The following is a 10,170-nucleotide window of genomic DNA, read 5'->3' as shown; positions in this document are numbered from 1 at the left end:
TTTCTACCATTTAGTTAGAGGGTGGAATGAATTGATTTCAATAATGATATATTTAGGTATTTGTTCATAATTTTTAAAATTCTTAATCCCTATCTCTTCAATTACTCTACTTTGTAACAATTTGTCGCTGACAGATTTGGGATCAAAGATATGTTCAAAAAAAAATATATAAGTCCACTTTATCAGAAATCACCAAATATAACCTTGCCAATGCATCCCCTATCCTGAATTCCTGATGACACGCCTTGGAAACTGTGTTTCTTTGTTGTATCATGAGAAGGTAAAAGAGTCTTCTTTCTTGCTTGTTCTTACATAGAGAGAGATACCCTTCATGAATTTGATCTACACTTCAAAGGCTACTTCGTCCAGGGTCCTCAATGTCAGAGCTCTCTAGATGCGCCCTTCCCTGTGGACTCCACAGTAAGAACATGAAGATGGGGTCAACGCATGAGCAGGGCCCAACACTCACCAGAGTATGACCGCCGGAGAGTGCCAAGATGTCCTTGTCCAACAGCCCCATCTGGTAAAATATATCCCATAAATGTGAAACCCCTGCCCATAATTGAAGTTTAATGTCTAATTTATTTCAATTATATCCTTGTTTGCCAATATCAATCGACCAAGTTTGGGAGGAGAACCTTTCTTAGCATCGGGGAGGCGTCCTCCCCTAGGGCAGACCGATGAATCCTGTAAGAAAAAATAGAAGAAGAGCATCAAGATAGAATCCAGCTGTCACCTGGATAGCTAGCCAGTTGAAGGAAAAAAGCGTTTCTCACCCTTCTGCCAAGAACAAAGTCAATAGTCGGGCCTCCAGTAATCTCGACAGCAACAACTCCAGCAAGCTAATGTAGCCATTGAATTTGATTTGATTAGAAAATCAGATACCACTTTGCAATGAGTGTATAAAAAGAACACGCTAGAAGTCATCTTAACTCTAAGGAGCCGTATTGAAACAACTTAATGATGAAGATAGATAAGCAGTTCAAATCGAATAAAAAGTTTGTATGCGTTAATGAATAACTCTTCTAAGAGTGACATTTCAAATGGGAAAGCAGAGGCGAATTCATTGAAGTCATCACCTGATAAAGCTCAGCATATGTAATCTTTGGATGTCTGACCTTCACCGTCTCTGGTGGTAGAAAGAGAAATGCATTTCAGAGATAGAACAGTTCAATATCTGGATGAAAAACCCAAACTATTTGCGAAAAAATAATCTCTGTCAAATTATTTTCAAAATCCATTGAAGAAAAATTGTTTTGGACGGAGGAGGGGGAATATGCAGATCATCGGGAGACGATTACTAAACAATAAAGTTTAAGAATGAATGTTAGCTTACCGCATAGTTCTTAGGCTATCTTCAACCCAGCGTTCGCACCATGCATGTATTCCTCATGCCGAGTGGACCCATTCGGACCACCGGTCTTTGTGGTCACATCATAAGTACTGGAAATGCGACATTGTGTGAGATTGTTGCTCTCAACCATATCAACGCCGTGCTACTGAAAAAAACATTACTAAAATGGAAGATATATGCGAGGGTCACGACTCACGTAGATTCCAAAAATATCCAAATATGCAAGAAAGTTGGGTGAAAAATCATCCAAGGCAAAGTAATTATAGAGTGCTCTCGACATTGGATGGAGGATTAGTTTTCCACAGAAATACTAGAGGAGTCTCGCATTTAGACCGGGGGATTCTTCCATCTTTGTTGTCAGTATTGTGTGGTGGACCACTAATCTGCGTGTTGAAAAATGAAATAATTTTTCATCACATCATCATAATTTTTGTTCACCAAGGCAAGGAGAAATAATAGAGTTCTCCACACAAGTCAAGGAGCAAGGACAGAGTCTAAACTGTCGGTGCATTCAGACGAATGTTAAATGGCCCATCATCTTCATCACCGTCTTCGTCCTCATCTGCTCTCAGGTCAGTCGTTGTTGTACCATGACTTCAACATCATTAAGACTTCAACGCTCTCTGTCGTGAGCCTCGATTGCCTGTAGTTGATTACTCGGCGACCCTCTGAGAATAGACGCTCACACGCGGCACTCGTCGCTTGAACTGCTAGGAATTCCTTCGCCACTAGTGCTAACGCGGGGTAAGAAAGCTGACCTGTTTTGGGGGTAAAAGTAGTCAGGAATTCAATAGGTAAAGCACAAGATTTGGAATATAAAGTATGCAAATTATATGATACCTGTCGTCTTCCACCAATGCAACACCTCCTTACTAAATGCTGGGGGGGCCATCGCGTATACGTTGAGCTCTATGATCGGATCAACTCTTTGTGGTAGCTCAGACAAATCTAGTATTTCTTCGAGCTCCATTTGTATGAAATCACTCGTCGTTGATAGAGAAGTTGGTTCGGTGCGTCGATTTCCGGGGTTCCTAGATACTAAATGTGTCTCCATGATATTGCAGACATTAGATAGAACCTCATTCTTAGCTTGTGGATCAAACAAGCGAAGCGTCATAAATGGATCAAGTAGAGAGGCAATAGTGAAAGCCTCATTTTGTGTTAGTATAGACACAAATTTATCTAGCTTAGCCCGCATAGTAGAACATACATTAGATAAGGTATTCCTTTGCCTAGCGGAGATAGCATGACCAACTGTAAGCATGGAGGAGTTCGATTCGCCCACACTAATTTGCTCTAGGTGCCTCATCAATCCGTTACTCATTTGACGTCGGTGCCTTGCTTTGGATAGCAAAAGAGGTACCAAACTGGAGTGGTTTGAGTAAGTCGATAAATTTTTGCATTAGGTCCCATTCTGCGTCAAGTAAGGCTTCTTTTCGAAGAGTAGTGGACATCATCATATCTATAAAAAATTTCTTTTCAATGCACCCGCATAGCATTTTATAAGTGGAACTCCACCTAGTAGGGCAATCTATCGGGATGCTCCTCGCGTTAGACATATTTAACTGTCTTCTATATGTAAAGTACTTCGCCTCTTGCCTCGTCCATCCTCGTATAGCAGTGAACACCTCTCTTAAGCGTCGAACAACATCCCCCAAGGAAATAGCAGGAGAATCATACTCCTTCACATCCATCACATCATCAAGTTTTGTGAGGTCTACTTCGTCAATGAAACTTGACTCGGGCCATTTTCGACGACATTGAGTGCCTTCAATCCGGCCTGCATAACTAAGTTGATCACATGCGCAATACACAAGACATGTCTCTTTGTAGTGAAACGGACATTCATTGGCCACAAATCTCGTTCCAATATCGCCATCATTGTTGCGTTCTTCGAAGTATTGTCTGTCGTAATAGCGCACAGCTTCTCACTCAACTAAAATTCTGCAAGAACTTCTAACACAATCTCGCTCAAGCACTTCCCAGTGTGGGATCCCTCCAACTGGCGTATAGCGAGGACACATTCACACATTTTCCATTCTGTGTCTAGCCAATGAACAATGAGTCCTATAAATGATATTCGATTCGTAGAAGTCCAACAATCCAAAGTGATGGCCACTCTATCAACACTCTCCAGTCGGTCACGAATACCGCTCTTCAACTCAATATAAAGTTTGAAAGCTTTTCCCTTCACAGCCCTTGTCGATGGAATGGATATCTCCTCTTGTGCAATGAATTGAAGCAGTCGGATGAAATATTTCTTACATACAATGTTCCACAGTGAGGCTGACTGACAGATGAAACGTACAAGCTCTTCTTTTGTCGTCTCCGACGAGCAACCAGTGAAGTACCGTTTATCAGTACCTTGTCGATCAAAGATGTTGGCCACCGATGGTTGGTTAGAAGAGCTGCATTCTTGAGCCTTCAGCTCGTTATACTCTTTACGATGCACATTTTTCAAATGGCGCCATAGGATCATACTGCAACTATACTTATTTTGCTCTACAGTCATTGCACGACCCTGAGTACGGGTCGCACAAAGATTGCATTTGAACACCTTTGGCGCCACCTCTGTGAAGTGTATCTGTGCAGCGCATTCATTATGTCTTTTTCTTCTTCCCACCGTGGCCAACACTTCCTTCGGACAATGAAGAGCTTTCATGGGAACCAGAGGCATACGATAGAGGTTCCCTAGGCATCCTAAATTACAATTGGAAATTTATATTATTTAAAAATTCATCCAATACCAAACTGAATTCAGACATTGTTTGATGTGCACTCATAAAGTAAAAATGTTCAAGGAGATTCATAACTAGAAAAGTAAGAAATTTATGACAACTACAAAGGTGAAATGTAGTTTCGTACATCATATGGGTAAATAATAAAGCAAAAAAAGTGAAATGTATGCCAATTAACAGAAAATGAAAAATTCTCCAATCCGTGTCCCATTCATCACATAAGTACACATCTTTTTAATTGCCTCCAAGGCAAATTCAGGAATTTCTCTTAAGGTTATGGAGAAGGCAGAGAACACCGCGTAAAGCTTTGTATCGAAAGACAGAAAATATTAAAGATTCCCAGCTATGACTTCCTGCGGGTCAACAACTAGCCAACATAGAGAAAGGGAGATGGATCAAAAGAGAGACAAGGAGAGAGGGATATCAACATAGAGAAAGGGAGTTAGATCAAATGAGAGTCAAGGAGAGATAGAAATCAACAGAAACGTACAATCAAGATAGGCCCTTGTAGACAAAGAAGGAGAGTGAGAGAGAGATCAACAGAGAAATCGAGGGATTGATCATAGAAAACTTCAAATCAAAACTGAGGTTCAAAGTCGGGATTAGAATATAGCAATAAATCCAGATTTGATGTTCATGGCGGAGTTCGGATCAAACTTTACGAACAAATGTTTTTAAAATAATAAAATACAGCCAAGCACGGTTATTTCATCAACCAACTAAAAAACAAATTCCATGTACAGAAAAAGATCAATGAAATAAAAAAATATTGATAGACACCGAGAGAAAAGACTAGAAACTTTTTACAACATTAAAATTCCCACATACAACCAAGAATGATTATTTCCTCTATGACTTAATAGAAATCTCATGCACCCACCAAGAAAATAAAGGTTTCAACAGTCCAAATCTTACAAAAAACTCAAATGAATTTAATCGATATTAACATTTAAAGAGAGAACCAAGAAAGAGATTTACATAGAGAAGGATATGAGAGAGAGATATATATACATGGAGAGTGAGAGAGATTGGGAAGATAGAGACACATAGGAATTGTGAGAGAGATCAATATGGAGTATGTATGAGAAAAAGAGAGGGACAAGGAGAGGGTGTTAGAGAGGGAATAAGAATGTGTATGAGAGAGATATATATACAAAGAGAGAGGGGGAAGAAGAATTTATGAGAGATTTAGTAACATGGCTATATATATAGCCATGTATATATTAGTTGATAGATAGGGAGATGGATAGATAAGGGGATAGTTAGAGAGAGGGAACGAGGCAGGGTGAGGGAGTGAGTTGTCTATGTGTGTGAGAAATAGAGAGATACATAAAGAGACATGGAGTGAGATAAATGAGACAGATGAAAGAGAAAGAAATGGGAGACATACGTGTGAGAAATAGAGAGATGCATAAAGAGACAATCATCCACTGTATAGTTTTCTGGGTAGTGCTTTGATTTATTAAACAATATAGTTGTCACTGTCTCAAGCTCTATTTCACTGTCGACCTATCTATTTCACTGCCTAAGTATTTATCTTTTGTATCTATGTACCTATATTTCTATCTATCTATGTCGAGAATTGGCAGTGCAGGTACATAGCATGATCGAGAAACTTGCGCAGTTTACTGATATTAAGTGTTGCCTTATTGTGAGCGGGCTTTGAAGTAAGGTAATTCGATTCTGAGTTTATTCTGTCAAGTTGTCTTGTATTAGATGATTTTGTTCTCCATCCATGTTTCCTATGCTGAATACAAAAAATTAGGTGATTTTTCTTATTAGTAATTTCGCACTTCATTTGGACATTGTGGTTTTTGGGACTCTCTTCTAGTACCAAGTCTGTTGGTGGTGGAGAAAACAGTTGTGATCATTCCATCTCACTGTTTACCTATCTATCTTACTCTCGATCAATCTAGATCACTGTTTACCAGTATTAGCTCTTTTGTGGTTGTTATATGATCGTTCCATTTTAATATTAAAACAAAAGTATTCACGTTTGAATTTATTTAATGACTAGCAGCTATAGCTGTGAAATCCTCCGAGAGTTTGATCTTTCTATTTATATTTCTCCCCATATTCCATGCCAAATGGTCCATCTATCTTTCTATCCATCTTTCATGCCTCATGACCCATCTATCTTTCAATGTCTTCCATGCCAAGTGGTCCATCCATCTTTCAGGCCGAATGACCCGTCTATCTTTCTATCCATATTCCTCGCCAAATGATCCATCTATATTTCTCTCCATATTCCATGCCGAATGACCCATCTATCTTTCTATCCATCTTTCATGCAAAATAAACGATCTATCTTTCTATACATATTTCATGCCAAATATGAACATGGATTTATCTGGGGTCTTATGGCAGAAATTCGAACCTAAGTTCAAAAATATTTCCCCAATGGCCGCAAGGAAATTGTGAATCTATGTCTCCTAGCAGAAATCGATCTCGGCATGGCAAAATTCGCAGACATATTCCAATCTTCCACTATGTCAATGTCTACCTATTTATCTATCTCTCGATTTATTTATTGATCTATCATTTTGTCGCATGTGCTATGTCATTAACGTGTTTTATTCCCACAGAATGTTTACCTATCTGTCGATATCTTCGTACGAATGAAGATATATTGTGATTAATTTTGATATAGATATGGAGTCCACATCTGCTACCACTCCCAAATCAACGGCTACAGCTACGCCATCGGTGTTTGCGGAGTGCTACGCTGTAGAGGTGGATGACAATGTGTCATCTCGAAGTGTAAGATGCAATCGGTCTAAAGTTTTAGATCGATTTGTTGAAGTTGGCCCGGACGAGTACCAGTGTACGCTTTGTCAAGTGCAGAACCCCACTCATAAGGTCATCATCAAGTGGAATAAAGATAAGAGCACGAATGTGTTTTGGAGACATATAGAGAAAGTACATCGTGAATTTCACGATGAACTCAAGGGCGTCCAGACGACTCAGAGGAAGATAACCCATTACGAATTACTGTCCCACAAGCTGTACTTACCCGAAATCACCATGGAGCGTACGAAGGAGGAGTTCGTCAGATTCTTCTGTGACAACGATCTTCCTTGGCAACTTGTGAAGAAAAAGTCATTCCGACGATTAAGGTTCTACGGGACACAGGTGGTTGGGGACATCCTTGGTCCTGATGCGGTCAAAGCAACGGCTTCTAACATGTATAGAGAAGTCCAAGTGAAATTAATAGAGATGTTTGCTGACGTTCACAGTGTCTCTCTGACAGTGGACGCTTGGACGTCAAGAAATAACCTTGCCCTTCTAGGTGTCACCGCCCATTGGATTGACGTCGACTAAAAGCTCTGTGAGCTACTCCTTACCATCCGGCAGATCAAGGGATCCCACTGTAGCACCAACTTGGCGAGGATCTTTCATATTGCATATGAATATGGAATAGAGTCGAAGCTTTGTACAATCACCACGGAGAATGCATCCAACAACAGAACCATGCTGGCCTCAATTGTAGATCAACTGAAGACTGTAAACCCACAGTTCACTATGGATAGACACGTACTATGCATTGCACGTGTTCTCAACATCGTAGTCCAGTCCGGATTGAAGATCATACGTAATCCTGACGCACCAGAAAGTAGTACGCTACGAAGCCGAGATTTTCAGACTTATGCAGCGTTCGCCACGGATGAACCAACTGATTCGCAAGTCGACAAATGCAGTACAACGACATCTGCACCCTTGGGAATAGCCGTTTCACGCGTGAGAGCCATCGTCAACGCTATTCAAGGGTCCACGCAACGGATGGAGAAATATATTGACATCTGCAAAATGTATGAGCTCCCGAACTCGATCAAGATAAAGGTGGACTGCCCAATGCGCTGGAACTCCACTTTCAATATGTTAGAGCATGCTCTTGCCAAGAGAGAGGTACTCAACCATATGGCCGTGAGGTTCCTTTCGACATCGACTAAAGATTATGCCCTATGTCAGGAGGATTGGGAGTTGATTGAAGAATATCTCCGTATCTTGGGGCCATTGTGTGAAGGTTCTGACTATGTGTGCTGCACAAAGAGATTGCCGATCAGTGAGGTAACGTCGTTGATCTCGAACCTGAAGGCCCAACTTGAGCAGGCTATGTACAGTGCTGGGGCAACCTTGGATGTCGAGCGGAGGGATGCGTTGCGCTCGGCGTGTAGTGCTATGCATAACAAGTTGATGCAGTACGCAAAGGTAATTTGGGACAATCACACTGTGGCGACGGCGGGGACCTTGGATCCATTCTCCAAAATAGACGTTGTGTATCCGTCATATTGCGACGACGTGCTATCCTATCTCGGCAGTCTTTTAGACGGCGCGTGTAAAACGGATGCAACTGGATGTGATTGAGAGCAGGGTGAATCGTCTGGAAGGCGCCGTCCGGAACATTTTGTATCCACCAAGTGACAGTATACCCTTCCGTGCAAGACTCGGCGACCACACTCAACGCCTAGGCAGGAGCTAGACAAGTATCTAAATATCCTGTGCAGTGAGGAGGAAGATAGTCCACTAAGCTGGTGGAAGAATGTCGGAACTCGGTACTTTCCGAACCTGAAAAAAATTGCGTCCCAATTTCTTGACGTAAGCCCGACAAGTGCACCTGTGGAGCGGCTTTTTTCCGTTGGTCGAGGCATCACCACATACCGGAGAGGACGCTTAGATGCAGAGAGCATAGAGATGTTGATGATACTTTGTGCATGGTTCCGTAGCACAGAGCAGTGCTCGTCTGATTCCGAGGATGACATTGACGACGACGACAGCTCTTCTGATGGTGAGTTAGGTTACATCGCTTTATGACCTTTTGCTTGTGTTTGTTTTATCCTAACTCGCTCCTTTCCACGTAACAGCGTAAGAGCGGTAAAAAAGGAAGGTGGCCTGTCCATTTACATCCCTCTTGATTTACTATAAGTCATGCTTCTACCCCATATATTTCTGTTCCGTATGCATGCAACGAATCTCTCTCTACTGCGTTGGTTTGAATTTTAGTTTTAATAACTTGGTAAAGTATTTTCCCTCGTTGCTCTTCTTCTGTTCTCCCTCTTCTGTTTCTGTTATCTTCTGATCTTACCTTCCCTTTCACCTCCTATCTTAATATTTTTCGGCTCCACTTCTGTATTATTTTTAATTTTCATCCTCTCTTATCTTCCCTTCTCTTTTTGTTCTCTTATTTTCTTACATTACTTTTTTTCCTTATCCTTCTCAGTTGAAGTTTTGCGCATTTATGTTGACTGAAGGTGGTGGATAAGTTTACATCCTTCATGCTTTAATGTAAGTCGTGCTACTACCCCATCTGTGAATTTTAATTTGATGTGCGGTATAATTTTGAGGCCCATAATGTAAACCCTCCGTAAGAATCTACGTTGCACAATTCATAGAGGCCTGTGTGCATCGCCTATGCATCGTGTGAAATTTTTAGGAAAAATAAATGAAACAGAAAAAAATTTTCATTTTTAGGAAAAATTAATGAATTTTAATTTCATTCTGTTCCTTTATTCAAGTTTCTTCTTTCTCTTCCTTCATTCCTTCTCTTCCTATTTTCCCTCCCCCCTTCTCTTTTCATTTTCTTTTGTTCTTATCTTCCTTTGGGCCTCTCATCTTACTCTTTTTCGGTTCGAGATCTGTATTTTTTAAAATTTCCTTCCTTTATTATCTTTTGTTCTCATTTTTTTATTCTGATATTTTGTTATCTTACTTCTCATTTTCCTTATCTTTTTAATTTGAAGTTCTGCTCATTTTCCTTAACTCTTGTCTTGTTATGTTTTCATTAGTTCAACTATTTGTCTCCTTATTGCTTCTAATCATCTTCACCTTTACTCTGCTCTTCTTCTCTTCATATTTTTGTCTGCAAATCTGCTACATAATATTTTATTCAATAACTTTCCTGATCTTATTCTTTATTTTTTTCTTACATGTCGTCCTCTCCATTTCTCTCCCTTTTTATTTATTTTTCCTACTCTTCTTCCTCTACGATTCTTTCATTGTTTCCTTACGACTTTGATTTGATTTCAGTTTGAACGGAGTACATGTGCGAGATGTGAGACGGCCATCTCAACACCGTCTGAT

The 10,170-nt window shown here is 40.4% G+C and overlaps 1 protein-coding gene and 1 pseudogene across 1 annotated transcript; one reads left to right on the top strand and one right to left on the bottom strand.

Moving 5' to 3' along the window:
• Positions 1–329: 329 nt before the first annotated feature.
• LOC144708319 (putative L-ascorbate peroxidase 4, peroxisomal) lies at positions 330–1,485 on the bottom strand (annotated as a pseudogene).
• A 5,259-nt stretch (positions 1,486–6,744) lies between these two features.
• LOC144708318 (uncharacterized) lies at positions 6,745–8,457 on the top strand. Its single transcript, XM_078581561.1, has 2 exons — positions 6,745–7,329; positions 7,447–8,457. Exons 1-2 carry the CDS (start codon positions 6,745–6,747, stop codon positions 8,455–8,457), a joined length of 1,596 nt encoding a protein of 531 aa, XP_078437687.1.
• Positions 8,458–10,170: the final 1,713 nt, after the last annotated feature.

This window comes from Wolffia australiana, chromosome 10 (assembly GCF_029677425.1).
Source record: "Wolffia australiana isolate 7733 chromosome 10, ASM2967742v1".
NCBI lineage: Eukaryota > Viridiplantae > Streptophyta > Magnoliopsida > Alismatales > Araceae > Wolffia > Wolffia australiana.
This window is presented reverse-complemented; position numbering and strand designations above follow the sequence as displayed.